Source organism: Gaeumannomyces tritici (genome assembly GCF_000145635.1).
Source record: "Gaeumannomyces tritici R3-111a-1 unplaced genomic scaffold supercont2.5, whole genome shotgun sequence".
Classification (NCBI taxonomy): Eukaryota; Fungi; Ascomycota; class Sordariomycetes; order Magnaporthales; family Magnaporthaceae; genus Gaeumannomyces; species Gaeumannomyces tritici.
This window is the reverse complement of record NW_008804549.1, coordinates 885,850-911,687: the sequence shown is the minus strand read 5'-3', so window position 1 is coordinate 911,687 and position 25,838 is coordinate 885,850. Positions and strand designations below refer to the sequence as shown.

General features: G+C 58.2%; 13 protein-coding genes across 13 annotated transcripts; 6 read left to right on the top strand and 7 right to left on the bottom strand.

The window, feature by feature from the left end:
- Positions 1 to 181: 181 nt before the first annotated feature.
- GGTG_09294 (hypothetical protein) lies at positions 182 to 833 on the top strand (the record flags this gene model as incomplete). Its single annotated transcript, XM_009227138.1, has 2 exons — positions 182 to 227; positions 487 to 833. 2 exons carry the CDS (start codon positions 182 to 184, stop codon positions 831 to 833), a joined length of 393 nt encoding a protein of 130 aa, XP_009225402.1.
- Positions 834 to 1,241: 408 nt separating this feature from the next.
- GGTG_09293 (hypothetical protein) lies at positions 1,242 to 3,306 on the bottom strand. Its single transcript, XM_009227137.1, has 3 exons — positions 2,901 to 3,306; positions 2,720 to 2,808; positions 1,242 to 2,584 (listed from the first exon to the last, which is right to left on the bottom strand). Exon 3 carries the CDS (start codon positions 2,538 to 2,540, stop codon positions 1,449 to 1,451), a length of 1,092 nt encoding a protein of 363 aa, XP_009225401.1. The 5' UTR covers positions 2,541 to 2,584; positions 2,720 to 2,808; positions 2,901 to 3,306; the 3' UTR covers positions 1,242 to 1,448.
- Positions 3,307 to 3,868: 562 nt separating this feature from the next.
- GGTG_09292 (sugar transporter STL1) lies at positions 3,869 to 6,163 on the bottom strand. The gene is made up of 3 exons (XM_009227136.1): positions 5,303 to 6,163; positions 4,475 to 5,220; positions 3,869 to 4,389 (listed from the first exon to the last, which is right to left on the bottom strand). The coding sequence occupies exons 1-3, from the start codon at positions 5,843 to 5,845 to the stop codon at positions 4,101 to 4,103; spliced, it is 1,578 nt and encodes a 525-aa protein (XP_009225400.1). The 5' UTR covers positions 5,846 to 6,163; the 3' UTR covers positions 3,869 to 4,100.
- Positions 6,164 to 6,383: 220 nt separating this feature from the next.
- Positions 6,384 to 6,775, top strand: GGTG_09291 (hypothetical protein; the record flags this gene model as incomplete). The annotated part of the gene is made up of 1 exon (XM_009227135.1): positions 6,384 to 6,775. One exon carries the CDS (start codon positions 6,384 to 6,386, stop codon positions 6,666 to 6,668), a length of 285 nt encoding a protein of 94 aa, XP_009225399.1. The 3' UTR covers positions 6,669 to 6,775.
- A 323-nt stretch (positions 6,776 to 7,098) lies between these two features.
- On the bottom strand, positions 7,099 to 7,695 carry GGTG_09290 (hypothetical protein; the record flags this gene model as incomplete). Its single annotated transcript, XM_009227134.1, has 1 exon — positions 7,099 to 7,695. One exon carries the CDS (start codon positions 7,693 to 7,695, stop codon positions 7,099 to 7,101), a length of 597 nt encoding a protein of 198 aa, XP_009225398.1.
- Positions 7,696 to 8,507: 812 nt separating this feature from the next.
- GGTG_09289 (hypothetical protein) lies at positions 8,508 to 8,958 on the bottom strand (the record flags this gene model as incomplete). Its single annotated transcript, XM_009227133.1, has 2 exons — positions 8,508 to 8,742; positions 8,945 to 8,958. 2 exons carry the CDS (start codon positions 8,956 to 8,958, stop codon positions 8,508 to 8,510), a joined length of 249 nt encoding a protein of 82 aa, XP_009225397.1.
- Positions 8,959 to 9,420: 462 nt separating this feature from the next.
- GGTG_09288 (hypothetical protein) lies at positions 9,421 to 9,792 on the top strand (the record flags this gene model as incomplete). The annotated part of the gene is made up of 2 exons (XM_009227132.1): positions 9,421 to 9,559; positions 9,722 to 9,792. 2 exons carry the CDS (start codon positions 9,421 to 9,423, stop codon positions 9,790 to 9,792), a joined length of 210 nt encoding a protein of 69 aa, XP_009225396.1.
- Positions 9,793 to 12,058: 2,266 nt separating this feature from the next.
- Positions 12,059 to 14,258, top strand: GGTG_09287 (high-affinity glucose transporter ght2). Its single transcript, XM_009227131.1, has 3 exons — positions 12,059 to 12,313; positions 12,410 to 13,594; positions 13,667 to 14,258. Exons 1-3 carry the CDS (start codon positions 12,297 to 12,299, stop codon positions 14,124 to 14,126), a joined length of 1,662 nt encoding a protein of 553 aa, XP_009225395.1. The 5' UTR covers positions 12,059 to 12,296; the 3' UTR covers positions 14,127 to 14,258.
- Positions 14,259 to 14,489: 231 nt separating this feature from the next.
- Positions 14,490 to 16,238, bottom strand: GGTG_09286 (hypothetical protein; the record flags this gene model as incomplete). The annotated part of the gene is made up of 2 exons (XM_009227130.1): positions 14,490 to 14,756; positions 15,888 to 16,238. 2 exons carry the CDS (start codon positions 16,236 to 16,238, stop codon positions 14,490 to 14,492), a joined length of 618 nt encoding a protein of 205 aa, XP_009225394.1.
- Positions 16,239 to 16,814: 576 nt separating this feature from the next.
- Positions 16,815 to 17,180, bottom strand: GGTG_09285 (hypothetical protein; the record flags this gene model as incomplete). Its single annotated transcript, XM_009227129.1, has 1 exon — positions 16,815 to 17,180. The coding sequence occupies one exon, from the start codon at positions 17,178 to 17,180 to the stop codon at positions 16,815 to 16,817; it is 366 nt and encodes a 121-aa protein (XP_009225393.1).
- Positions 17,181 to 19,246: 2,066 nt separating this feature from the next.
- GGTG_09284 (hypothetical protein) lies at positions 19,247 to 19,999 on the bottom strand (the record flags this gene model as incomplete). The annotated part of the gene is made up of 2 exons (XM_009227128.1): positions 19,247 to 19,390; positions 19,718 to 19,999. Coding segments are annotated over 2 exons (426 nt in total), but the record flags the coding sequence as incomplete, so codon positions are not given.
- A 485-nt stretch (positions 20,000 to 20,484) lies between these two features.
- On the top strand, positions 20,485 to 22,825 carry GGTG_09283 (hypothetical protein; the record flags this gene model as incomplete). Its single annotated transcript, XM_009227127.1, has 2 exons — positions 20,485 to 20,637; positions 20,718 to 22,825. The coding sequence occupies 2 exons, from the start codon at positions 20,485 to 20,487 to the stop codon at positions 22,755 to 22,757; spliced, it is 2,193 nt and encodes a 730-aa protein (XP_009225391.1). The 3' UTR covers positions 22,758 to 22,825.
- An 891-nt stretch (positions 22,826 to 23,716) lies between these two features.
- GGTG_09282 (hypothetical protein) lies at positions 23,717 to 24,961 on the top strand (the record flags this gene model as incomplete). The annotated part of the gene is made up of 4 exons (XM_009227126.1): positions 23,717 to 23,835; positions 23,909 to 24,028; positions 24,402 to 24,407; positions 24,532 to 24,961. 4 exons carry the CDS (start codon positions 23,717 to 23,719, stop codon positions 24,686 to 24,688), a joined length of 402 nt encoding a protein of 133 aa, XP_009225390.1. The 3' UTR covers positions 24,689 to 24,961.
- Between the last annotated feature and the right edge of the window lie 877 nt (positions 24,962 to 25,838).

The window sequence follows — 25,838 nt, the reverse complement described above, 5'->3', positions numbered from 1 at the left end:
CTCTGCTCTCCTGGCGGATGGGATATCACACTGTCACGTGGTTCGCGCAGGGGGAAGTGATAGTGTTTTTGGTCTTGCGTCCCGGAGAGTTAGCCAAGGGCGCAGCGCACCGGAGACGGTCGTCAGTGAGAGTCTGGTTGCGCTGGAACTGGTCCTGAAGTCCCACGGGCTTCAGCCCAAAATGTGGGTCGTGGCCAAGCAAGCCTTTGACCCGACCTGCAAGTCGTGTAAGTCGTCGATTCCTATCTTCATCAGCCTGTGTACCTACCGGCATGTCCAACCCAGGACGGCAGGGGGTCCTCCCCGTAATGCATATATCGCATTCCCCTCCATGGTGTAGCAGCTTCCTCCATATGTCGGATCATGGTCAGTCAGAAGCCTATCCCGGAGCACACGACTCCCAAAGCCTTCGTTGCGTCACGCCAGGCAGGATGGTACCCAATCATCTGGCCCAGCCGCAGTGTGGCTGGCGTCACGCAAAAGCAGTTTGCAAGTTATCAGACTCGCCTCGCGCCTCGGTGCTCGCAAGTGTTACTACGACACTCTTTCGCGGCCGTAGAGCTGCGGTCAAGACCAACTGGGGGCAGCGGCGCCTCATCAGGCTCGAGCCCCATGAGCCTGGGCGTTTGTTCCAAGGGGGTATTGAGCAGGCAGGGCACTTGAGTGGACTGAGGGCAGGCAGAATTCTGGCGGTTCTCGATATCAAGCTGCAGCCAACTGCTGGTCAGCGCCCAGCATCTGGCTTCCGCAAGGGCGGCCGCGGGCAAAGAAGCGTGGCGGGCGAGGGGGCATGTCGCTGTCCAGATCAAGAGGAGCCACGCCGCGTTAATTAAGTACTAAAGCACATCAAAATATATGTACGGAGCCAGCAAAGCGACGAAGACGACGTTTCGTGCCCCCACTGGGGTCACTCTCGGACGGACGCCGCCAAAAGAGATGAGGGTGTCCAGCGCGAGGCTAAGTGTAGGGAAGCAGCTAAGGGTTCAAGCTGCTTCGATGTATGTCCCAGGTCAGACATAGCGGGAGGAATCCGTAAGAAAGTTGGGATTCCCGAGGAGATAATACCTAAGGCTGGCAAAACCCATAAATGGGTCCCGGTTTGGACCCATGGGTTTTGGGTCCGGCTTGGACCCAAAAATTACCCAAAACCCAGAAGACCCAACCCAAAAATTACCCAAATTTTGGACCCATTACCCAGATGGACCCAAACCCGAAAACCCATTACCCAAATGGGTCCCCGGCCCAAACGGGTCGTTTGGGTCTCCGCCAGCCTTACTAGTAACACCTCTGGCATGTATATAAATCGGCACTCAAAAACTCCATACACCTGTGACATCCTTGGACGCCCCGTTACGCTATCCTCTAAAGCACAACCTCGATAGTAATATTAACAACATGGCTCAGCTCCGTTCGCCTCGCACGAGATAAAGAAAGTCCCCCAAGACCCTTCAGCCGGACAGATGCGGTTGCAGCTCCTTCTGCGTCCACTCCCACAGCACATCCCTCTGCTTCGCGTCCCTGCTCAGCTTGGACCCCTTGCCCCCGACGCCGACTGGGCGGTAGTAGGCGCCCGACTCGACCTCGGCAGCGGTGGCTGCCCACAGCGAGTTGCGCACGCCCTTCTCGACGGTTGTCAGGAAGTTGCTGGCGAGGTTCATGACCCCTTTGAGCAGCGGGCCGGACCCGTTTATCATGGGCCCCTGCAGGCCCGTCCAGATGACCCCCGGATGGACACTGGCGACGCGCAGGTCCGGGTTCCCCGCCGCCAACGCCGACGTATAGTGCACGTTGGCCAGCTTGGAGATGCTGTACCGGTCCATCGTCGACGTGGCGGCCATGGTGGTCTTGAGCTCGTCTGTCTTGTACGTTCCCACGGGTGCGCCGGACTCGAGGGCCGACGACAGGAACACGACGCGGACGTCGCTGCCAGGCGCGGCGGCTGCCGTCTGCTTGAGGGTCGGGAGCAAGAGTTGCGTCAGGAGCGCGTGGCCCATGTGGTTGGTTCCGAACTGCACCTCGTATCCGTCCTGGGTCAGTCCTTCGGGCGTGCACATGATGCCGGCATTGTTGATGAGGATGTCAAGGCGGTCCGATGCGGCCGTGAAAGCGCGCGCGGCGGCCTTGATGCTGGCGAAGGAGGCGAGGTCCAACTGCAGCGCGCTGATGGGTGTCCCCGCCGCCTCGGGGCTGGATGAGTGGACGTCCTTGATGGCCTCCTCCGCCTTTGCCAGCGAGCGGGAGGCGAGGAAGATGTGCGCGGGGCCGTGCCTGGCGAGCTGGCGGACCGTCTCGAGGCCCAGGCCGTTGTTGCCGCCCGTCACCAGGATGACCTTTCCTCCGAGGTTGGGGATGTCATGGTCGGGGTTGAAGGCTTTGCTGCACGTCATTGTCTGGGTTCGGGGACGTTTGTGTCGGTTCTGAGATTGGGAGATGGTGTTTGGTGTTTTGGAGCGAGAAAAAGAGAAAGTCTCAGGAACTGGCTTGGTATATGTACCAAAGTGACAGCTATCCCTTCGGCGGCCCGGAGATGTCGTCGACATGCTTCAGCCACATGTTGGACACCGGAATTATCTGGATTGTTTCCCTATCCGAGCGTAGCACGCCGCATGCGGAAGCTAGTCAGCACTTGAGCCCAATCACATCAGCCCGCTAACAATGCCACGCCACGGAATTGCGGGCATAAACCACAGCGTTAATCCCGGGGGATGAGCTTATGTACCTAGGTACTCTTGTTGTTCGGCGTCGTCGCCCTTTCAAGCCCCGCCGGCCATCGATGAGGAGAATCCGTCGCCGGGAGAGGTGGAATGCCTGCGCCACCACCATGTCATGCTGATTAGCCGTCTGCGAAATGGCGGAACGTCCCTGATCAGCTGCGGATGGCGCCACGCAAGCAAACATACCGGCCCTCATGCGGCTCTAGGGAGGCATGGTTTGGCAGACCATGGGGCGGCCAAGCTTAGCGGGCAGCCGAGGCCCTGCCCTCGCGTTAGGGCATCTTGAGCGTATGAACGCGCCACTACAGCGATGTGCAGCTCCCGGGCCGATGGCATCCATCAGCTCCCCAAGCTGGCGAGGGCCCGGCCTACTGCTGGGTCCTCTCTGCGACGTCCAGGGGAGGCGGAGGAGGATTGTGACTTGGCTGAGATTCGCCTCCACCTCCCGCGGCTAAGGTCTTTTTGTTTTTGGTGGTGCCAGACATGGTGGTAGGTAGACATACCAGATATGGTGGTAAACAGATTGTTTGATGGGTTTGGCTGGGTCGAATGTTTTCTTTTGTCAGGGAGCTCAAGGATTGTTGTGGAATTTTACAAGCTTTTCGCATTTAACAATGTGGCAAGGCTTTAGGCACGCATCGGGCAGCATGGTGCCTGCCTGCGCAGCGCCGGCTGCCTCTAATGCCCATAGCTGGCAGGTACGACTCGGGGCGGGGCCCACTATCCAACACACCTACGCTGGAGAAGGCACAATGGCCCTTTTGGGCCCCCAGTTTCCGCCCTCACACTAGCGCCGGCGGGGGCAGCCGAAAAACTTGCTGCCAGTACCCCTACTGTGGGCACGCCTCCCTTCACTCCGGCCCAGGCCCGATAATACCGGCCACCGCGTTTGCCAAAAAGCCTATACGGTGACCACGACGGTAACGGGCTAGGGCGGTAACGGCGGCGATGACAGCGACTATAATGAGCCGGTCCCTCCCACTGTCCAAGCCCCGGTCAAAAAGCCCAAGACCTCCGCTCAGACGCTTGCGACCCCGAGATCTGCACCTGTAGACCAAGTCCCCCGCCCTAGCTAGCAGCGGAGCGCCGCCAGAAGAAGTAGAAGGGCTATTTGGAGAACAGCAGCACTTTTATACTTCTAATGGGTGATCTAGGGCCCGAAGACGCACTCGGCGGCGCGTGGCGGATGACCACAAGCTTGGTTTCGAGCTGGAGGCTAACGGGCTTGTTGTTGTACACTAGGTCCACGCGATCGCTGGCCATATAGCTTTATCTCATGTCATATGATGATAGCCTATATACATATATCAACTAGAAAATCCAACTTGCTTCCCTCCATTCTGTTAAATCCGCCTTTAATCATGGTGTTCGCCTTCACCTGGCTATCTACTTGGACGATTCGTCCCCGTTGCCCTCAATGTGGTCCGTCTTCTGCTTCCTGTCGAACTCCTGGGGCATGCCGATGGGGCGGTTCCTTGCGTACTTGACGGTGGCCCAGACCGAGGGCGAGTCGCGGAACATGAGGTTGATCTCCTCCAGGTTGCGACCCATGGTCTCGGGGAAGAGGAAGTAGACGGACAGGGGGATGCAGGCCGCGATAACGGCGTACATGATGTAGTACCTGGAGCCGATGGTTGAGATGGCCACGGGTGTGATCATGACGATGACAAAGTTCCTATAGCGCAGGGTACGTTAGCAAGCTTGAGACGGCATTTCTTGTGCTGGCCGATGGCCGTGAAGGGGAGGGGGGTTGTACATACCATAGCCAGTGGTTAGCCGTCGAGATGCTGGTCATAACCATGCGGAGGCGGACGGGCGCGACCTCGGTGCAGTACAGGAAGTTTGCGCCGAGGAAGCCGATGGGCACAAAGGTGTTGAAGAGGTACAGGAAACAGGCGGCGCTGATCTGCGCCCCGCGGTTGTCCTCGGGGAACGACGTGGCGACGGCGAGCGCGACCATGCAGGCGGCCATGCCGCCGCCCGAGATCATGAAGCAGACGCGGCGGCCGAAGCGGTCGATGCAGAAGAAGGCGAGGAACGACGAGAGGAACTTCCACGTCAGCGCGCCGCCCGTCAGGACGCGGGCCAGCTGGGGGCTCATGCCAAGGTTGTCCTGGAACAGGATGGTGGCGTAGACGCTGACCAGGTTGGTGCCCGACATCTGCTGGAAGAACTGCAGCAGGATACAGAGGCCGAAGCGGTACAGCAGCTTGTCCTCGTTCTTGGGGCTGAGCATCTCGGACAGCTTGGCGTCCTTGCCCGTGACGTCCTCGAGCGACAGCTCGATACCTGAGATCTCAGCCTGCACCTCGATCGAGTCCTGGGGGAGGCCACGCAGGACCGAGAGAACGGCGACGGCGTCGGACTTGCGGTTCTTGGCCATCAGCCAGCGGGGACTCTCGGGGAAGAGGTAGACAGAGCCGGACAGGATGAGCGAGAACAGGATGGCGATGGCGATGGGCGGGCGCCAGGTGATGGGGCTGTCACCGAACTGGAAGAATCCTAGCTAGAAAGGGGGGTTCTCAAGTTAGCGTCCATGGACTAAGCCTCAGGGGGGGCAAGGGGCTGCGGATGTGGTCAGAACTCACGTTAATCCAGCTCTCGAGGACGAAACCCAGGCAGATGAAAACACCGTCGAGCACGACATGGCGTCCACGGTTCTTGGCGCCGCTCGTCTCGCTCTGCCAGACTGGTACGATGGAGCTCAGCTGGCCGATGCCGAAGCCGACAATGACGCGGCCGACGATGAGCTGGGCGAGACCGAAGGCGGCGCACTCGAGGACCTCGCCGACGAGGGTGCAGAGACCGGCGAAGAAGATGACGTGACGGCGGCCAAACTTGTCGCCCGTGTAGGAGCACAGGAGCGAGCCGAAGAGGGCGCCGATGACGAAGGTGGCGACGACGAAGCCCTTGAGCGTCGACACGGATGACTCCTTGTGGTGGGTGGTGTCGATCTCGGGAAAGGTGCGCTCCCAGTCTTTGAGCCCGATCAGGCCACCGAGACCGGCCTGATTGTAACCGAAGAGGATGAAGGACGGCGCGGTGATGAGGGCCGTCTGGAGCACCGCCAGGCGGTGGCCCGTCAGGCCACCGAAGTAGCTCTTGCTCACGCCGGTCGTAGCGACAGTCATCTTGGCTACGGGCTATCTCGAGTTTGATACGCGTCCAAGGGGCCCGGTCTTACTTGTGACTGGCAGCGTGTAGGCCGAAGAAGATCGAACCCTGGACTGGGGGGAGTACAGAGATCAGCGATGGCTTGGGGCGCCCCAAACCTTTATACGAAGGTTCGCATCCCGAACCTCGACCGATTCGTGGCAGCCCCAGAAAGCACATCTCAAATGGTTCCGGTCCGGGGAACAGCAGGTTTGGGGAGACCCCGAGCACCCCACGGGGTGGATCGTGGCGTCGCAGTAGCTTCGAGAGGCGGTGGTTGGGGACTTGGGGTACAAAAAGGCGTCGTCGAGGAGGGGAGAGGTGGGAAAGTGTTTATCCACGAGGGCGAACCCTGGTGGGTGAGGGCGGCGCCCCTGGGTTCCGCGGAAGCAGGCTCAAGCCTTGACCCTGCGGCGGAGATCCCATATCAGTACAGCAGCAAGCCCCCGGTCCCAATAACGAGGCGGGGACTATAATTACCACCGGCAGGCCTCGTGGACGGTAACAGGGCCAGGGATGGCTCCCGTAACGCGGCTGCCGGGCCTCGTCTCTGGGCACCAAGGCGGCAATCGGGTGGATCGTGGGCCCACGGGCCTCGTTACGGATCTTTTTCGTGTGCTTGTTGCTAATAAGCAATTTCCAAGCTACGACACGAGCTCGGCATGCAACGCGCCACAGGGAATGACTCGCCGGGAGCACGTCGCCGCGCTCAAAGTGCCAGGTCGAGGCTGCAAATACGATTATAGCCCTCTCAGCCCAGGTGCCTCGTCCTTCGGAGGGAGGCTATGTGCCGAGCGATGATACAGCCTAATGGGTCGGGCCGATCACATCATTTGTCATTCACGGAACTAAAAAAAATACTGTTCCAGGGACTAGGTGCCTGCCTTGGAGCCATCTTCACGCTTGCTCAAAGTTGTCGTCACCGCGGACCCCCGAGCGCGCCGCGATGTGCAGCCGGAACCGACTCGGCCCGCAGTTTCCCGCAGTCAGTCAGCATCCCCTTGCAGTGCAGAATCTGTACCTAGCCAGCCACCTGTGCCGAGACCCTTGCTCTGCCGGTACAGGGGCAGGCCTTGCTTTTTTCTTCACCGTGTTCTTGAGCTTGTTTTCCCAGAATTGAGTTCGGCGTCCGGAGATGATCAAGGGCTTGCTTCGAGCGCATCCGGGCCACATTTCCCTTGCCGCGCAGCCTGGCGAACCATAAAATATAAACTCAACGCCTCACTCACTATCAGTCCTTCGCCAAACCGTTTCTGCCAAGAATGATGTCCTTCCATCGCGCAGGCTTGGCGGCCTGCCATGCTACCCACTTGTCACGCAAGGGCACCTTTAGTGACGGCATCCCCCGAGAATCCTTGATAACTGGATCCAACGGCAACGGCAACGCCCTCTCTCCAAGATCACGACACCCCATCGAATGAGACTTTGCGTTTACCAGCCGTCCTTCCCCTGGGCTGGTTATCATGCCGTCGCCCGGCTTGCTCGGCTGGGGCGTCGACGGGGTGGATGTAGAGGCCGGTGATGTCTTATCCGCGCTAACCAGCAGCGGGGCCTCGTCGTCATTGCCGTCGTCGCCTCGGGCATCATGTCGGGCGTCCAGGTCCTCAGGTCCCACGAATTCATCGAGGGCTTCCAGCATGGAAATCTCCTGCATTGCATATGAACGTTTCATTCCGCTGCTGCTTGTTTCTGGGGGCGGGGTCGGGCCTTCTCGCCTAGGCCTCGAGCGGAGGAGTGGAGGACCGCCTGTTCCTGCTGCAGGGGATGGCGAGCGTGGCACTACGCCGAGGCGATACATATGTTCGATGGCTCCCTGTCCTGATGACATGGTTGATGGCTGGGGAAGGTGGTGGACGAGGTGCTTTCCCGCGCTGGATTGTTAGTAGCTACGGGGATATGCTCTGTCTCGACCAGGGCTGCTAGACGGCGCTTGCAGTTCCTGTTCAGGAGTTCTCGGCCTAGTGATGGTCAGCTATGGCTCCGGGGTAGCTCGAGGGCAGTCACTATAGAGTGTAGACAGGCATTGTATAGGGTAACTCTTCCACCATTTGTGGAAGCGGACGTGCCTACTCTGCACCCAGCTGGGTCGGGAGTCATTTCGGTATGAAGCAGCGTACCTGGTACTCCTATCTCGAGCGGGAAGAATATTCACGTCTTTTTTTCCTAGATAAGGGTAGTCTAGAGACGGCTCTACGCACAGTAGGCCCTGCCGTGGCGGTCTGTTTGTTGCGGAAGTGACGACTAGATTCTGCGTGCGCGTATATGGGGAAGATGTCAGGGGGAATCTAATGGAGCAGGAGACTGTCCAGCCCGTCCAGCAAGGTGACAGTCTTTGTACAGGCTTGGGATTGTTGGGCGTCGGGCGCGATCCCTGACAAAGCCACTAGGCTGCACTCTTGTTTCTAGGCGGGAGTGGTCATAACTTCCACTCCGGAGGGCGGTCTTGTCCGGCTTGGGAGGGAAGGAGCACCCAGGAGGACCCCTGAGATACCCCTCGTCAAAATTCTACCTACCGGGCCCCAGACTTGGAAAATTTCTTGCCCACTCCTCACCACAACTCCCAACCTCTCCCACCTTACCGAGAGGGAGCCGATAGTCCCTCTAAGAAGCCGGCGCGAGGCCGTGCGATTCGAGAAGTTATCATGAATCAACTTGATTCAAGACGATGGGGTACGTCGAATTGCATCTCCTCTTCCCATCCCGACGCTTGTCCTCGCCACCCTGTGCGAGGCCGCAAGCCCAATGACCCGAGCACTCTCGTTGCAGGATCTCGTTCGTACTAACAATCCACGTCCACTTCAGCTGCTTTTTGAGAGCAGCCTGTTTGACACATTTACGCCGGACGCCGCTATGAAAGCTTCTCTTTGAGAGCAGCCTGTTTGACACATTTACACCTGACATCCTTATTTTTTTGTTTTACTTTTTATTTCTTTACAATCATCCCTTCGAGGTGCGTGTCTAGCCCTGCCCATCAGCCTCCGAGTGCGCTCGAGCACGGCACTCTTCTCCTCTTCCACCCATCTCCCTGCACACCACGCGTTGCTCCCAACAGCCGCTGACTAGGGTCATGGACCTACCGTTCAAAAGACATCCTTTCCTTCTCCTGTCGCCGCTCGCGAGCCTATCGTTCACTCTCGACCATGGAAACGACGTCCAGGTGGGGGGCCGGCCTCGCGCCGCGCCAACCCTCGGCACGACACAGTTTAACAAGATTAGGCTACCCCCAACGCAGGCCCAAGCAACGCAGCTTGACATCGCAGCTTCACATCGGTAAGCTCCGCAACCCCCGCTCACTAGACGTCGCCAAATGCTCTACGGCCAGGTGCTGACAAAAAAGGAGTCAAGGAGGGAGCAGACACAGGAGGCAGCAGGCACAGGAAGCAGACACAGGGAGCAAGCAAGAAGAGGAATGGAAGGTCGCAGTGGCAATCATTTGGCAAAGGGAAATGGATATGGAAGGTGGGAAATACAGCTGACAGGAGCTCAATACAAAGGGACCCCATCTCTGTTGTGTCGCTTATATTATGCGCGCGAGGCCATTCATGTCGTCCCCATGGGCGGCGTACTTCTAGTGGAAAGCTCGATGTTGAAGGTGCTACATGCCAAGACCTCCGTCACGGCGCTGGGCATAAGGGACCTAGCAGGGAGCCAGCTAGGTAGCAGGAGGAATGATGGCATGTTCCATGCGGATGGTAGGTGTATCCTGTCCGAGATACCGGTCCTGCCTCGGGTGGGGCCCCAACGTGGCGCGCGGTGGACACCATGTTCTTCTCATGTGGCCGAAGCAAACTGTGTAGGATAGCAGACTAGGTACCATTCCTCGTACCTTCCCGAAGGTTCTTATACAACTGTAGCAGACAGGAGGTTGCTTGGCTCGGCCGAGCAGACTAGGGGCGGAGTAGGAAGAGACAATAGACTGGCGTAAGAAAGCGGTTCTCGACCTCGGCCAAATAGAATGCGGATCACTGCGTGCGTGGCGCCAAGTCGCCGCGGAAGGCCTAGCGACGCCTAGTGGGAAATCATTAATCCACCCAGCCAACTAATAAGTGGCGCATGACAAATGTGGCTGGATTGGTGACCATGGCGGCGGAATTTGAAGTCCCGGGACATCGGCGCCGAGCTCGGGGTTATACCTCATCTTTTTATCGAAATTTGACCATTCCATCCAAGAGAATTTCCGGGGCGAGTCCAGGGGACGAGGCTGCAGAGCCACGCCACGATCCCGCCAGCCGGACAGTTATGCGGACGATGCCCGCCTCGACATCTTTCAGGGTCTAGTTTTATGGAGCGGCACTCAGGCTCTGGAGGTCACGGGAAGGTTCAAGTCCCTCAGTCCTGTTGATTGCAATGGCACGGATCCAGGTGGACAGGAGATTTGTCGGGGCCGAGGGCAGCTTGGCTGTCTCCCCAGCGGCGGAGACATCACTCGCCTGTAACGCGATGCGTTGCGTGACGCATGGGATGGGCTACGGTTAGAAATGGGCAATACCCGCCGAAAACTCTGGCCCTTGTGGGCTGAACGGCCCGAGTGTTGACCAGCGCCGGGCCTGGGCCGGGTCCGGGAGATATTTGATGCAGACCAGCGCACTCAGAGACGGGCACGTGGCGGGGACGGCCATACACGATTCAGGGGCCAAGTGCGTGCGGCCAAATTCTCGGGCTTGGTGTTTTCCCTCGACAAGTTCCACTCGGCCATGACGATCGCTGGATCGATCAAGGACGTCGAAAAGAGCCTCCAAAAATACCCATTTCGGGACCCGCCGGTGGGGCCCTGCGGGTACGAAGTGGGGCCGCAGCAACACTGAAGCAGCCCACCGACGGGCATTCTACCCTACTTTGCTAGAGCTGCGCTGGAAATGGCATTTCAAGGGATTTATGGTCACATTGATTTGGCCAAGGATCAACTGCGCGCACCACACCAACAGCAATTGAGAGGCTCAGCGGTCCATCGACAAAAAACCCAAATTGGGAGCCAGAAATACGGCCAAACTTGGCCAGGCTTAGCCAGAAGGAGACCCAGGAGGAAACGCAAAATGGACTTTGGAAGCGGTGCATCACGAGGCCGCCATGGGACTTATGGTGATGCGGCACGACAATGGCACACGGGTCAATGCCAATGGCAAAAACGCCCAACCGAAAAGGTGTTTTCTCGCATTCCGTCATCGATGACAGCCGCCGGCCTGCGGAGAGGATGCATTCCCTGTTCCGCCTGATCCGCGACCGTCGAGCTCTCGGGAGGATGCCACGGTGACCCCACAGCGTTTCGAGGATGCGTGCTGTGATTGGCGCATGTGCACGGTATGGAATGCGGCTGCCGGCAAATGATGACGATGGCCAAGAAAGTGGAGGCCGACTTCAGAAAATGACAAAGTTCCGTCCACAGGCTGACCGACCACGCTCCTACTACGGCCAAGTCCAATGCGCTCCTCTGGCCCAGCACTCCCCAGCCCCCTCTGGATGCCTGGGCGCTGGACGCCACGCACGCTCTCACCTGCGAAGGACCTTGGCGGTTGGGAAGGCAGCCGCTTGGCGTGAAATGCAGACCCGATGTTGCAGTAGCGCGCAGGCTGCAGGCTGATGGACGGTATGGATGGCCAGCTGTCAGCTCAGCTAAGACACAAACGGCGCACTTGCCAACCCCCTTCCCCACATGTTCCAGCCTTAGCAGCTGTGATGCGCGCTGATCAAAAAACAAACCCGTGTTGCTTGGTTGGCCCCCTAGCCGAATATCGAAAGGGGCGCGACGGCTACACAACAGCCCGCCGATCTTGGTGTTCACGTCATTTGGGGAAGAGAAGAATCTAACGCGCACGCGACCACCGGCCCTTTTGCCTTGGCTCTCCAACGAACAACCTTGTTGCTGAGCTCCTGACTTTTTCCACCCCGATACCCGTTCGTGGCCGTTTACTGTGGTATGACATGGTGTTGGGGCGGCCTTGGCAGCAAAAAAAAACTCGGGCCTTTCGCTCCCCCCGACCCTTGGTCCCCGGCCAAGACACTGCAGCCGCGCCTCCTATGTGGGAGCTCCGCGTCTCGTGGCACCCGAGTGGGCGGATCGTGGGGTGGAGAGACCAGCGGCGGTTGATGCATGTCTTTTGCTCCAATTTCCAGCGACGTCATAGCGGTCCCGCCCTCACTCTCCCTTGCTTCATGTTTCTTTGGCCCAGCCCCTGGGTCACGCGCATAGGTATGTTCTGGGCGACACCCTCGTCTCCACCCCAGACTTCATATTAGACGGCGCGCGCTCCTTCTCTGGCGGCATCTATCCTCCTCAGTTTGATCGGTATTTCCAGCCTTCTACCTCTCCACCCACCCAATACTCGGCGCTGCGCGAAGCCCACGCAGCAGCGGACAGCATTTCCAAGAGGACACAGCGCCGTCCAGCCTGTGACAACAAAGCACACTCAACTGGTCCTTTCCACCGCAACCATGGGGTTGGGTCAGAAGTATGTCTCGGCCGTGAACCGATCCCCCTCGCCCCTGGTATTTGTCGTATGACTGCACGCTTCCTCAACGCCAGATAGCTGACGCCCCATCTGCAGGTCCATCAAGATCAATGGCGCCGATTGCGGTGTCGAGGCCTTGATCCTCGGATGGGTCACCGCCATGGGTGGCTTCCTCTTCGGTTACGACACGGGTCAGATTTCCGGCATGCTCATCTTCAACGACTTCCGGCGGCGTTTCGCGACGGGCGAGCTGGACGATGAGGGTATCCCCGAGTGGGTGTCCATCACGCAGTCCCTGATGGTGTCGCTCATGAGCCTGGGAACCCTGATCGGCGCGCTCTCGGGCGCCTACACGGCCGACGCCTGGGGCCGCCGCCGCAGCCTGAGCTTCGGCGTCGCCATCTTCATTATCGGCAACATCATCCAGATCACGGCCATGAACTCGTGGATCCACATGATGATGGGCCGCTTCGTCGCCGGTCTCGGCATCGGCAACCTCTCGGTCGGCGTGCCCATGTTCCAGTCCGAGTGCTCGCCCCGCGAGATCCGCGGCGCCGTCGTGGCCTCGTACCAGCTGCTCATCACCTTCGGAATCCTCATCTCCAACATCCTCAACTACGGCGTCCGCACCATCCAGGACGACGACGCCTCGTGGCGCATCGTCATCGGCCTCGGCATCTTCTTCTCCCTGCCCCTCGGCATTGGTATCCTCTTCGTCCCCGAGTCCCCCCGCTGGCTCGGCGCCCGCGGCGACTGGGACGGCGCCCGCATGAGCCTGGCCCGCCTCCGTGGCCTCAAGCACGACCCGAGCAACAGGCTGATCGAAAGGGATTTCGTCGAGATGCGCGACGTCATCGAGACCGAGCACAGCGTTGGCACCGGTACCTGGGCCGAGTGCTTCACCGGCGGCGGCGGCTCCAAGGGCATCCCCAAGATCGTCTACCGCACCTTTCTCGGTATCGCGCTCCACTTCGCCCAGCAGTGGACTGGCGTCAACTACTTCTTCTACTACGGAGCCACCGTCTTCAAGTCGGCCGGCATCGAGGACCCCATCCAGACCCAGCTCATCCTGGGCGCCGTCAACGTCCTCTGCACCTTCTGGGGCCTGTACGTCGTCGAGAAGTTTGGCCGTCGTCTCCCCCTAATCGTCGGTGCCTTCTGGCAGGCGGCTTGGCTGGCCGTCTTTGCGTCTGTCGGCACCGCCTTGCCCCCCGAGACCAACTCCACCACCGGCATTGTCATGATCGTGTCGGCCTGCATGTTCATCGCGTCGTTTGCCAGGTTAGTTATACCCACTCCCCGTTCCGTATCCGCTACCGTCCACGGTCTGATACCAACCCTCCACATCAACAGCACCTGGGGTCCCATCGCCTGGGTCGTCATCGGCGAGACCTTCACCCTCCGCACGCGCGCCAAGCAGGCCTCGCTCGCGACGGCCGGCAACTGGCTCGGCAACTTCCTGCTGTCGCTGCTCACCCCGCCCGCCACGGCCGGCATCTCGTTCAAGTTCGGCTACGTCTTCACCGCCTGCAACGTGGCGGGCGGCCTGCTCGTCTACTTCTTCCTGTACGAGTCGCGCATGCTCTCGCTCGAGAACGTCGACCGCATGTACGGCGAGCCCAACGTCAAGCCCTGGAACTCCAAGAAGTGGACCCCTCCGGGATACCTCACGCGCAAGCAGCGCGACGACAGCTCCACGGGCGTCGGCACCGACGACGAAGCGGTCGCGCACACGCGGGAAAAGACGGGGACCCCGGACGTGCCCAGCGAGCAGAGGCACGAGCAGGCTGGCGACAACACCACAAGAGTCTGACGGGTTCGCCGATTTGTGCAAAAGTACGGAGTTATGTAGCTGTGGCTCAATATTGCCAGCGATTGTTTCTTGTTTGCTTGTAGGATAATTATATCAATCAGAAAATTGTCGGTATTCGAGCTTCCTTCTTCCCACCCCTCCTTCCGCGTGGTGCTGGCCGAATCGAGGTCCCTCGCGGGCCTCAAAGACCGAGTGTCGAGCAAATGTCGAAGGTTGTATGGAACTGTAGAAACCTGCTTGTCAGCCAAAGTAGTTCAAACCTTGAGTAGAAAATGGTCTCGCACGATCCGGCGCCACCACCGACACACACTTTACTCACCTCTTTTCCCGGCGGCGCACACGGCCAACGATTTTCTCGTCCTCCTACCACCCGTCGCCGGCCCTCTCGGGGAGGCAGTAGACGTCTCCGCGGGGGACCCAGAGTATGGCCGCCACGGCGCCCTCGGGTTCCTCGAACGAGGTGTCCACCTCGACTCCCCAGATGGTCCGGTGGCGGACCCGGAACGCCAGCACGCCAACGACGTCGCGGTCGCTGTCGGGGTCCGTGTCGTACATGACGCGGCCCTGCACCTCGGCGGTAATGCCGGGGTTGCCGGGGTGCTGGACCACGGCCCCAACCTTGGTGTTGGGCTGGAAGCGGCGCGACATTTTTTTTTTGTTCTTGGAGCTGCTAAGTAGGTATTAGAAGGTTTTTATTGCTGTAATCCTGATTATAGCAGCTGTAAGATTCGAGGCACGTATAAACTCACTGGTATAGCCTAGTCTGGTCTTGCTTTGTGTGATGTGTTAGGGTTGGTTTTGAGGAGGATATTTCGGTTTAGCTGGTGGGGAGAAAGTCAGAGGGACGGAAGCAAAGCCTCTGGGAAAATTTAGGCAGCTGAAGGAGCTACCAAAGCAAAGTCAGAGAGAGCAGCCCGACACCCCAACGCACCCAAACCCACCCTCAGCGCGCAAAGAAGTGGTGCCCGATACGCCAGAGCCGGAAGATCTTTACAAGGTCCAGAACGCTCATTCAGGATTCCAGCGCGGCTGGCGTGATCATTCTCCTTTCCACCACAACCGCTTGCAAGCTCATCTAAACTCCCAAGATCGTACCCTATTTAGCTTGCCAGGACTGCAACAGCCATGTGATTCTCAGCCTCACTGATACGGTACACAATCGATGGGAAAATCCCGAGTTTCCGTGCCAAGATACAAGCCACAAGCGACGGGGAAATCCAAGTCTACAATTGCGTCGGCGGGCAATATGCCAACTCGCGGGACGAAGTGGTTGCGATCATTGAAGCGAAAAGGCGGTTCAGAAACCAGAAGATTCAATATAGCAAAAGCCACCATTCCGGGCCACGTTCTAGCCTCAGGTGGTGGGCGAGGTGTTGGCCCTTCGAGGAACGGAACTGTTACATCCTGGACAGACATTTTTATCACACCTACAAGACTGGCAGTAGTCTCGGCCGTCTCTAGTTTACGTTCACAGGGAGTTGGAAGCATGTTTGGGCTGTAAACCCGTGATGTTTGATTATTGCCGTCTCCTCCCACTCTGCCACCCGTTCTCCGGTCCCCCTCCCTCCCCTTCTAGCCAGGGCAATCGCCACTTGAGGCTCTGCTTTATTCTGGTTAGCTGGACTCAGAATGCCATGCCTATCATGAACGTCTTGACCTACAGGTTCAAATTCTTAGTGCCTGGGGATCGTGAAGATATCGTTAGCTTCGGACAAGTGACTCGACCGCAACGTTATGTGCTCCTAATGTTGTATATCGCACCTTCCTCTTCCCAGCGGCCTTGGCGGAGAGCTTCTTTTCCTCGTCGCTCGACTCGGGCTCGCCCTCGGCGGGCATGCGGGAGATGTAGTCCCGGAAGACCCAGACGCAGCCGCCGGCGGGCCACTCCATCCATTCGGCCATCTTGATCTCCCGGTCCACGAGCCGGACGCGGTACCAGTCCACGGCGACCTGCACGCACAGGTCGTCCGTGTCGTCCTCGGCGGCGATCTCGCCCTTGATGCTGTACCACAGCCGGTGGTTCCTCGGGCTCTGCATCTTGCCCTTGATCTTCTCGCCCACGCTGTACTTGTACATGGGCTTGTGGGCAGAGTCGGGGTATTCGGACGCCATTTTGCCGTTGGTGGTGGCTGGTTTCTTGTTTGCTCTGTTGCTGGGCTTTTTCTGTCGTTCTTTTTGCTCTTGGCTCTCGGGCTGTCGTGCTCAGGTGTGGAGTTGCTGGGTCCTAGCGTCCAGGAAAGAACGTAGAGGGGTTTTCTCTAATACCCTGCATCAGTACTTACACAGCCGTCTCAGCCAATATCCCGCTGACGGAGCCATCAACTTCGTCCGCAAATGTACACTTTCAAAGTGCCCTCACTTTTACCAGACATACTCAGCCTCAAATCGACATTACTGTCAGCACCGAGTTGACTGAGCCAGTCAGCCGAGCAACACAGACGAGCATCAGCTTCTTGCAAAATCTCTTTGTTTTTCGATGAGCGGTCGTATCTGGTATTCATATCAAAATCTGGTGCGTACGTTGCACCAGCAGGAGCTCCATCCCAACCCCATTCTGTTGCCCTCGTCAACCCCCGTACGGCGTTGGACTCCAAGGTCTAGACAAGAAAGGAGATTCAAGAGCTTGTCATGTACCAAAGAAGAAATTGGCTTCGAGGAAATCACCTGCAGGTGAGGGCTGAAGGGAGCTTAAGTGGATGGTTTGTGTTTGGATTTGAGTTTGGGTGGAGGGGGCGGAATGGCCTGTCCGTACGGCGGACTCTTTGACGTGAACTTCCTCCACACCCTGAGCAACGGCTTGTGCCCGCTGAGAGCCCAGACCGGCAGATTGCCATTCTCGGGGGGATCGGCAGAATGCGTCGCCTGGATGCACACCATGTCATCCATATCCTCGGGGTTGTCGCTGAACTCGACGTAGCCGGAAACGAAATAGGACAGATTGTCTACGCCTGTCCACCAGGCATAGACACGATCGCCGAGCTTGTATGCTGTCGCCGCGGCGTCCTCCTCTGATTCTGGGAAGGGGCGCCCTGTTCTCTGGCTACTTGAAGCCATCTTCGCTTTTTGGGTTCTCGAGGCGGAGGGGTTGTAGAGGCCGCAGTTGCTGTTGCTGAGATAGAAAACATCATAGACGGGGGAGCATCTGTGGAGGGATGGAGCTCTATTTATACAGCTACAGAATGTGATATTCAATGGGTGCGTCTTGCCCTTCGTTGCATCATGCGACTATTGTTGACAATTCCTTGCCCTTGTCTTCACCGATCCTTCAAAATTGCTAGCCACTGCAGCGTGAGCTACTAGGCATTCCTCTTCGCCTCGCTGTCCCTCCTCCATCTCCTGATGTCGCCAACCAAGAACTCCTGGGGTCTAACCAGCACGGGGCGCGGGATCCGCCACATCTCTGTCCTCCAGACGTGGATGCCCGGCTCTCTATCGGCACGCTTCCACTTGCCAGCGTGCGCGTCATGGGTGGCCAGCTCCCGGAACCACTCGACGCCGACCCAAACCTTTTGCTCTAGGTAGTTACGGCTGTCGCTGATGTCGACCGCCCCGCGAATCATCATTCTTATCCCGTGTGGGTTGGTCCATCTGCCCTCCACGTAGTCGCCGGCAGTGTAGAACACCATACTCGAGTTGTTTTGAGAAAGATGCGTGCGCTGGTTGCTTTCGACTGCTCGCAGGAGCTAAAGACGGCGCACTGGTAGATGAATGTGGGGAAGAGAGCACTCACCCGCCGAGAGATCTGGGATGTCTACCCCTATTTGTACATATTTTGCGGCTGGTTACATCACACGGTTCACGCACCTGTGGAGACCTTGGACTCTTGCCAGCTGTGATACCGGCTTCCGGGTGTGATACGGTACGATGGAACAGCTGCACGTTTAGACTGATACGATTGGGAACACACATGGTACACATAAAGGGACGAGATTGATGAGGAGTAACACCTCAAATGCTTTTGTGCCCCCGCGGCAGATTTTGTGAATTCTAAAAAGAATGGGCTAGAGACGAAGAAACCAAATAAACGACTGAGAGAATGGCACTGCTCGTGAAAAGGAATGCCGCGAGAGAAACGACATTACGCACTGGATGGCAATGCGTCCGGCGTCTTGAACCTGCCGGCATGGCTTCATCAGACGACTGAATTTACGGCCACGACCCGTCACGAAGCGGCTGAACGAGAGTAAGTCTCTCAATCCAGACCTCGGCAGGCACCATAGGAATCCACTGGCCGGAGGCGATGTCGAGATAATGGTCGGCGTTGATCTTGACCAAGTTGAGTAGGTGGCCCTCAAGGGGATCGTCATTGACGACACTGCCCTCAAGAAGCGCCCGACGATTCGGATCGTTGAAATGCCTGGCGTGCCCTCTTACACGCCTCCCAGCCACAAGGCGATATGGTGCTGACATGGCGAGGCGATCAAGCAGTTGGGTCAAGAGAAAACGCGGTGGAAGTCGGGTTAGGCGTCTAGCCGGCAAGGAAATGTTGTTGGGGGGTGGGGAAGTTGCACAAGTTGGCTCCGGTGTCCAGTCGATGATAAGGAAATAGGATTTGAAGTCGGATTTGGGACTCTGATGGTATGGCGAGACTTGAGCGGGTTGAAAGTGACCACCGTGCTACGCTGAGCGGGGGATAGGTGTCTGTAACGAGAGGATGTAAGCCTTTTATACACAAGACGTGTGCAGTCAGATGCTGCGTAGGAGCATATTGAGGAGCGGTGGTGGGTGACGTGGTGGTTATCAGGCGACACCTTGAATGTGGTTCGGGGTACTGCTGCGTAGGGATGTAATAGAGAATGCAGACTTGCATTACATACCCGAAGAGACCGAGGAATCTGGGGAACGCACCACACATCCTTCCGCAGGCACCACACAGGGTTGATGTCGGTGAATCTCTCCCATTCTTGCGTGCGAGAGTTGAAGACTCCTACAGCGTGGATTTGGATCCATTGCTGAAGATTGTCGCGGTTGTCGCTGAAGGCAATGTGACCGAGTATATTTTTTTCGATGCCAAAGTTCCCAAGATCCGGCAGCTGGGCTCTGACGGGTTCATTGTGACGAAAGGTGATTATTCTTGTCTGTAAGCGGGAGTGAGATTGTGGAGTGAGATCGAGTCTGACGTTCTCCAGCACCATGTTGCAGTGGTAGTCGAACGCCTTGACACGCGCAAGCAGCTTCCGGTTGTTGCGGATCGATATTAGGACCTGTGCGCGGCTGCACACGGCGCTCTGTAGAATGGAGAGCGGCCCGGCGCTGAACTCATGCTACTCGAGCTGGCTTGGGGTCTTGGTCAGTTTTGGGCTCAGTATTCTCGTGCTGATTCGTTATCGGATGGAGTTGTTCCAGAGTCGCCGAACCCTCACAGCGGTGATCAGAGGGTTAATGGAGGAAGTGAGGAAGGTGGGGCATGGAAGAAGGGTTGGAAGTATGGATTACAGGCAGGCAGGTCGAGGGAAGCACGCGCTGGAGTGGTGGGCCTAGCAAATGCAGACAGCGCTCGAGGGAAGGAACGCCCAACCATGCGTCGGCTTGAATGAAAAAAGTTGCAAGTGCAGGGATCAAAGGCGGGCATACCTACCTCAAAAGTCGACCGGGAGGTCGCCCTCCTCTCGCTCCTGGAAGAGGAGGAGGAGGCCCTCGTAGAGGTTCTCCTCCTCGACCTTCTCCAGAAACTCTGGGAAGACGAGGAGGGGATTCTCCCCCACGAAGGGCCTCCACACTCCCCACGTCGCGTCGGCCCAGACGTTGATGGGAATGCTCCCATCGAGGACCTGGCCCTCTCCCACCACGCCCTTAAACTCGTACAAATGGTCGCCATCAAGGTGAACGCGGCCGTTCACCTTGTCGCCGGGCATGTACTTGCGCTCGGACATTGTTTCTGTGGCAAGATGCTTGGAGTTGTTAGTTCTGTAGCGAAGCTTTGTAATGTAGGTAGGTGGCCAGGAAGGTATCAGGTGAAAATATTGCGTTCTGTTTAGGGACTCTTACGGGCTTGAACTTCTGGTCTGGGATTGGGCTATAAACCAGTCAAAGGTGGTTAGCACTGGTACTGGGAGTGTTGGAGGATATTGGAGGTGTGATTACTGTTAATGGGTAATTGTTCGTGATGTACGCTGGCAAGAGGGAGCTTCGAGGGAAAGAACTTACTTTTTTTGTGATGGGTTTGATGCTGGCGAATCTGGAGGTTGCTGGGACAGCGATAGAGATATCGGGCTATATCCCAAGGTTGGTGCTGCCCTGGGAGGTCACGTGCTCCAAATGGCAGGGGACCTGCAGGTAGCTCGGGTGAATGTGCTGCATCCTCTGAGCTGCATGTAATCTTGATCCCCAGTCCACCGCCGTCACACTACCGCCTAGGATGTCGCTACTCTGCCAGACGTGCAACGACGTCGTCTTCGTGCCGGTGGACGAGGGTGATGGGTTGGAGTTCAAGGCCGTTCTTCACCCCAATCTGGCTGCCCTGGAGATGTCGCCGAGGCCAATCGCTGCGCAGTCTGCGCTGCTCTGCTGGGTATTGTCCGCCATCACCAATGGGGAGGGGATATCGAGCCGCCCTCAGGAGCCTCGCCAGACATTACGCTCTGGCTGCAGTATCCGACCAGCGACTGGGAATTCGCCAGTCTTGATGATGATGAGGTTGATTATCCTACGTCTGTCCACTTCATGCACCCGTTGGGATCCGACTTTCTCAAGATAGGCCAGCCCGAGGTCCTGAGCAAAGGGAGGTGGGCTCAGGGGTACCACCAGCAGCTTGATGAGGGGCTCGCTAGCTCTGCGGGAGCCAAGCGCATAGCCCAGGAGACGGCTATTCTTGGCCCATGCCCATCAACGCTCGGCACCGCAACGGCCATAGACGACTCAACGGGGAGCGATGCGGCCATGCATCTCGCAGCGCGGTGGATAAACACATGCCGCCAGGGCCACAAGAGCTGTCAGGGGACATGGGGGTCACAGGCCGGCAGCATCCTACCAACTCGTCTTCTTGATCTCTCACATGCACTGGGGCCTGAGGGGGTCGTCCTCGTGGTCAAGACTGCTACTCTGGCCCGGGCTACTGAGTACGCCACACTTAGCCACCGTTGGACGCCAGACAATCCCTGCACCCTGACGACCTCCAACCAGGACGAGCTCGGCAGCAAAGGTATCCATATCAGCAAGCTATCGAGGACCTTTGCAGAGGCCTGCGTGACTACGCGCAAGCTAGCGATCGGCCATCTCTGGATCGACTCTCTGTGCATCCTGCAAGACTCGGGTGCGGACAAGGCAAACGAGATACCCCTGATGGCAGATTACTATGAGAACGCGGTACTCAACGTTGCCGCGGCGGCGGAGAGCGTCGGTGGCCTCTGGCGGACCAGGGATGGGCGTGCGACGACACCTTTCAAGCTCCCCGCCTCGCTTCAAATCCCAGGCCTAGTGCCCTACACCAAGAAGCTCATGCTCGATCTAGCCCCCAGGCTGCAAGCGCCGCCATCTCACCTCGACAGCCGAGGCTGGATCCTGCAAGAGCGCATATTCCCCCTCCGCACCCTCTTCTTCGACTCGTACTGGATCTCCTTCGACTGCGCCGAGATGGCAGCCTCCGAGTCCTGCCCCGGCGGCATTGCCAAGCCCCCCGACAGCCCCAAATCCCTCGGTGACGCCCTGGGCAGCAACTCGGGCAGGGACTACTCCCTCTCAGCTGCCGGCGGCAGGATCCGCCGGCTCAGGGAGCTGTCCGACGCCGCAGCCACCAGCGGACGCAGACTGAGTCGGGCGGACAGAAAGGGTGCGTATACGCTCTGGCAGCGCGTGGTCGAGGACTACTCGCGACGCGCGCTGACCTTCGAGTCGGACCGCTTCCCCGCCATCGCGGCGCTCGCGGCGCGCATGGCCGGCCTGCTCGACGACACGTACGTGGCCGGCCTGTGGCGAAGCCGGATGCTGGAGGGGCTCGAGTGGGACTGCTCGGGCAAGTACTGGCGCGAGAGGCGCCGGATCTCGGTCAGGCGCGCCCCGTCGTGGTCCTGGGCCTGCCTCGAGCACCGTCTGGAGCACACGCCGCCCGACCCGAGCTCGCGGGAGGGGCGGCTGCCCTACGGCGTGGGCTATGAGAATATTGTCGACGACGTTGTTGACGAGGTGGAGCTTCTAAGCGTCGAGGGGGTCGGCAGGTCGGCGCTCGACGGCTCTCCAGACGCGAAGCTGGTCGTCAGAGGCCGCCCCGTGCGCAGCAGGGTCTACAAAAGCGATGATGTGCCGCGCCTTGTTGGTACATCGACGCACAGCGAGCGGCTGGAGTCCATCCCAGCCGGTGTCAAGGTTACTGCTGTCGACGATCTGATTCCACCCAATGACAAAAGCCGGACGGACAGGCTGTATTGGCGAATCCACGCTGCAGGCACAGATGGGACCGGGGATCGCGGCATGATGACCATGACGGTGATGGTGGATGACTATGAGCAGATGGAAAAGTGTGGAGGCGTGGCTTGGGTTCTGCCCTTGCGGCAGAAGCACATCACGGGATTCTGGCTGCTCTTCAGCCTGGTGCTCCGGGAAGTCTCGGACGGCGTCTTCGAGCGGGTGGGCGTGGTGAATGGAAAGCAGGATACAATGCTGTGGGCGCAGGAGAAGACGGTGATGCTCGTGTAGACAGCCATTGTGTTCCGCAGGGCAGAGAACGAGAAAAGATTGGACAGCTGGGAGCTAGCACATTCTCAATCCACGTATTCACTGCTTTTGATCTTGTATCGCCTGCTGGACTACCCAGACACTCTGCAGCGAGTTTCCGTCCAAGCTGTCTTTGCGGTTCTCCTAAAGAATAGTAGGATTCAGAGCTTTGTTCTCCATCGCCTAGTGAGAAGACCTGCTAGCTGGGCTTGATGGCCGTTCCTCCCACAAAGGATCCATTGGCCCGTTTACCCCATCGGGCCTACTAGGCCACGCTATAGCCCCCGAGATTATTCTCCCCCGGCGAGGACAAGGAATATCCAGCGTCCGCTTTCACCAAATAGCCGCTGCTCTGTGTATCCGCCGCGACTGACAGCCGCCTCCTATAGCTCCCCGATAGCCCGTCCTGTGTCTCCTAGTCGAAGTGCCGGCCATGAGACACTCATCCACTGTGGGACTGAGGCGCTTCTCTTCGCTAGCTCAAGGTCGTTAACAATCGCTGTAGTTGCCGTATAGAACGTGGGAGAGAGATTGCCGCCTGCTGAATGCCCGGCGCTGATGCAGTTATCGCGTGAGCAAGGTCGTGCGTTCCTTCCACTATGAAAGGAGGGGTGCCGGAAGGAACATGGACGGGGTGGTATCCACGGCCGCTTGCGGCGACAGGTTTGGCTGTGCTAGGACTGTGACCAGGGCGCTGGTTAGAGATAGGGACCCAAGAGCTTTGACAGAAGGGGCGGAGGGAGTACGACCGTTGTCTCGCTGGGAACCGTGGCCTCTATGTCAGGAGTACCGTGCCCGTTGCCTAGACCGCAGTGTGAGGTTACTTCGCCGTCGCTACGGGGCAGGTAGAAATCGCGGCAGGCTCTTTCTCGTCTCCTCGCACGAGTGTAGCCGCCAGATCGAGCGGAAAGGTCGTGGCTGGGCGCCGTCTAAAATTCTCCATGCTGCAGGATCTTCGAGCGCATGGTCAGCAAGTATCCGCACCCCGCGGCCTATTCGGTAGGGGAAAGGGGCAAGAAGGACGATGGAAAGTTAGTGCACCTTGCAGTGGCTTCTCGTGGTATGTTCCTGGCCTGGTAGGGGAGGGGCTGTGGCTGGATGTACCTGGAATGGAGTGGGTGACTTCTTCCCAGGGACAAGGCTGGGAGGGACATTGCTGTGATCTGGAGGGGAAAGAGAACGATGAAGTATCAGGAAGCCTATGGGTTCCCTGGAGGCAGCCATTCTCCGGTGGAAGGAGCCCTCCAAGCATCGTGTGTGGGGTTACATAAGCCTGACACGCTTGCCAGGACATGCTGCCACCCCGTTCCCCCACCTCCCGAGGTTGAGTTGCAGCCTGGCTTCACCACCAACGAACCACCACTCGACAAAACATTCACCGAGGAATACCGGCGGGTGCAATGTGCGTTCAAAGATTCGACGACACCGATTTCCGCGAGAACAAAATCAGCTGGCGGAAATCGGTGTCATCGAGCTAGCCAAAAACAGAACATGGTATTCACCATGGGCCCCGCTCCAAGCTAGAGCACCCACTCAACACCCATTACTTGATTCTGACTACAGTCGGGGGATAAGGTCTCTTCCCGCTTGTCGAGCAGCATCCTAGAACACCTTCCCACACGCTAGCACCAGGTAAGTCTCGTCGACGGACACTGCCTCCAGGACCTGGCGCCTGCTGGCAGTTTTGCTTCGCTGCTTCAAGATTCTAAACTGGGACTAAAGGCTAACAAGCTTCTTAAACACGTTGGCTATTCAGGTCCTCCAAGAGCGCGACGGAATCTGCGCGGATAAGTCGGCATAGGCGTCACCCGCGCCACTCAGACAAGCAGACAAGCGAGGTGGAAGTTGCTGGACCGACCGCGAAGATGGTGTATGAATTGGACCACCTGCGCGCACAAGACGTCTGCCGCTGAGGCCAGACTACCGTGGAGTGGAGAAACTGGAGGAAATGGCTTGTTACAAATCCCAGATTATCTATATCGGCGGCAGCGTTGCCATCAGGAGAGACGTGGGCGCACCGACGAGAAATCGGATGTGAAGCGGGCGACTATGGTGGGGAGGTCTGGGAGGTAAGGCTGGCGAAAACCCACAAACGGGTCCCCGTTTGGACCCGTGGGTTTTGGGTCCGGCTTGGACCCAAAAACCCAAATGGGGACCCGTTTACGGGTCCTTAGCGCTTTGGGTTTTGGGTAATTTGGGTCCCCAATGGGTACCCAAATTAATAAAGGGCCCGTGCGTGTTTTTTTTTTACTATAATTATTTGTAAAAGTAAAAAATTTAAAGGTAATAGCAAGGGTTGTAACGTTTTGGACCCAATTTTTTTGCTTGGACCCAAAAATTACCCAGATTTTAGACCCATTACCTAGATGGACCCAAACCCAAAAACCAATTACCTAAATGGGTCCCCGGCCCAAACGGGTTGTTTGGGCCTCCGCCAGCCTTACTGGGAGGGCGATGATATCCGGCTTGTATCTGACGATAAATTAAGGCGATGCCTGCCTGTCCAACCCCAGAAACGATATACACGATATTGGCGGACTAGAAGTCGACAAGCCTCTCCCATATCCCCGTCCTCGTACATGTGTCTTGGTCCCCTGATGATTGTTGAAGGCGTCCTCCCAGAGAAAAGTGGAGAACCATCGCCGCCCCAGCCGTCGCGGGCGGCCTCGACCACACAGAGCGCAGGTTTATTAGCCTTTCAGGGAGAAGGCGAGAGAGAGAGAGGCGAAACAGCGGCGAACATGACGGCGCGAGACTGAGCGATCGGCCCGAATGTGTCCTCCAAGGCGCCCGCGGCGACGTTGCCCTTGTCGTCCGTCCCGGGGGTGTGCAATGGCCCGCCGCCGTTTATCAGCACGTCGGGATACCCCCAAGATCATGAACAGCCATGACTGCGCAGGTGGCTAGGGTGGCGTAGCCCTATGACAGGGACACCCGCGCTGCGCCAGCTGATCTTGAGCAGTACTTAATAGAGCACCTTCTGCGTTAGCCAACGCGAGAGATGGCATCGGAAGCCGGCACGACCGGGAGGGAGGCAGGTCCGCGGCATGTATGCTGTAAAGA

Excerpts from the sequence above, each read along its gene's own strand:
- GGTG_09293 (XM_009227137.1), bottom strand. The coding sequence starts at position 2,540 with ATGTCGACGACATCTCCGGGCCGCCGAAGGGATAGCTGTCACTTTGGT.
- GGTG_09292 (XM_009227136.1), bottom strand. The coding sequence starts at position 5,845 with ATGACTGTCGCTACGACCGGCGTGAGCAAGAGCTACTTCGGTGGCCTG. Across the intron at positions 5,221-5,302 it reads TCCTCGAGAGCTGGATTAAC|CTAGGATTCTTCCAGTTCGG; the intron begins GTGAGTTCTGAC and ends CCCCCTTTCTAG. Across the intron at positions 4,390-4,474 it reads ACGGCTAACCACTGGCTATG|GAACTTTGTCATCGTCATGA; the intron begins GTATGTACAACC and ends CCTGCGCTATAG.
- GGTG_09287 (XM_009227131.1), top strand. Across the intron at positions 13,595-13,666 it reads TTCATCGCGTCGTTTGCCAG|CACCTGGGGTCCCATCGCCT; the intron begins GTTAGTTATACC and ends CCACATCAACAG.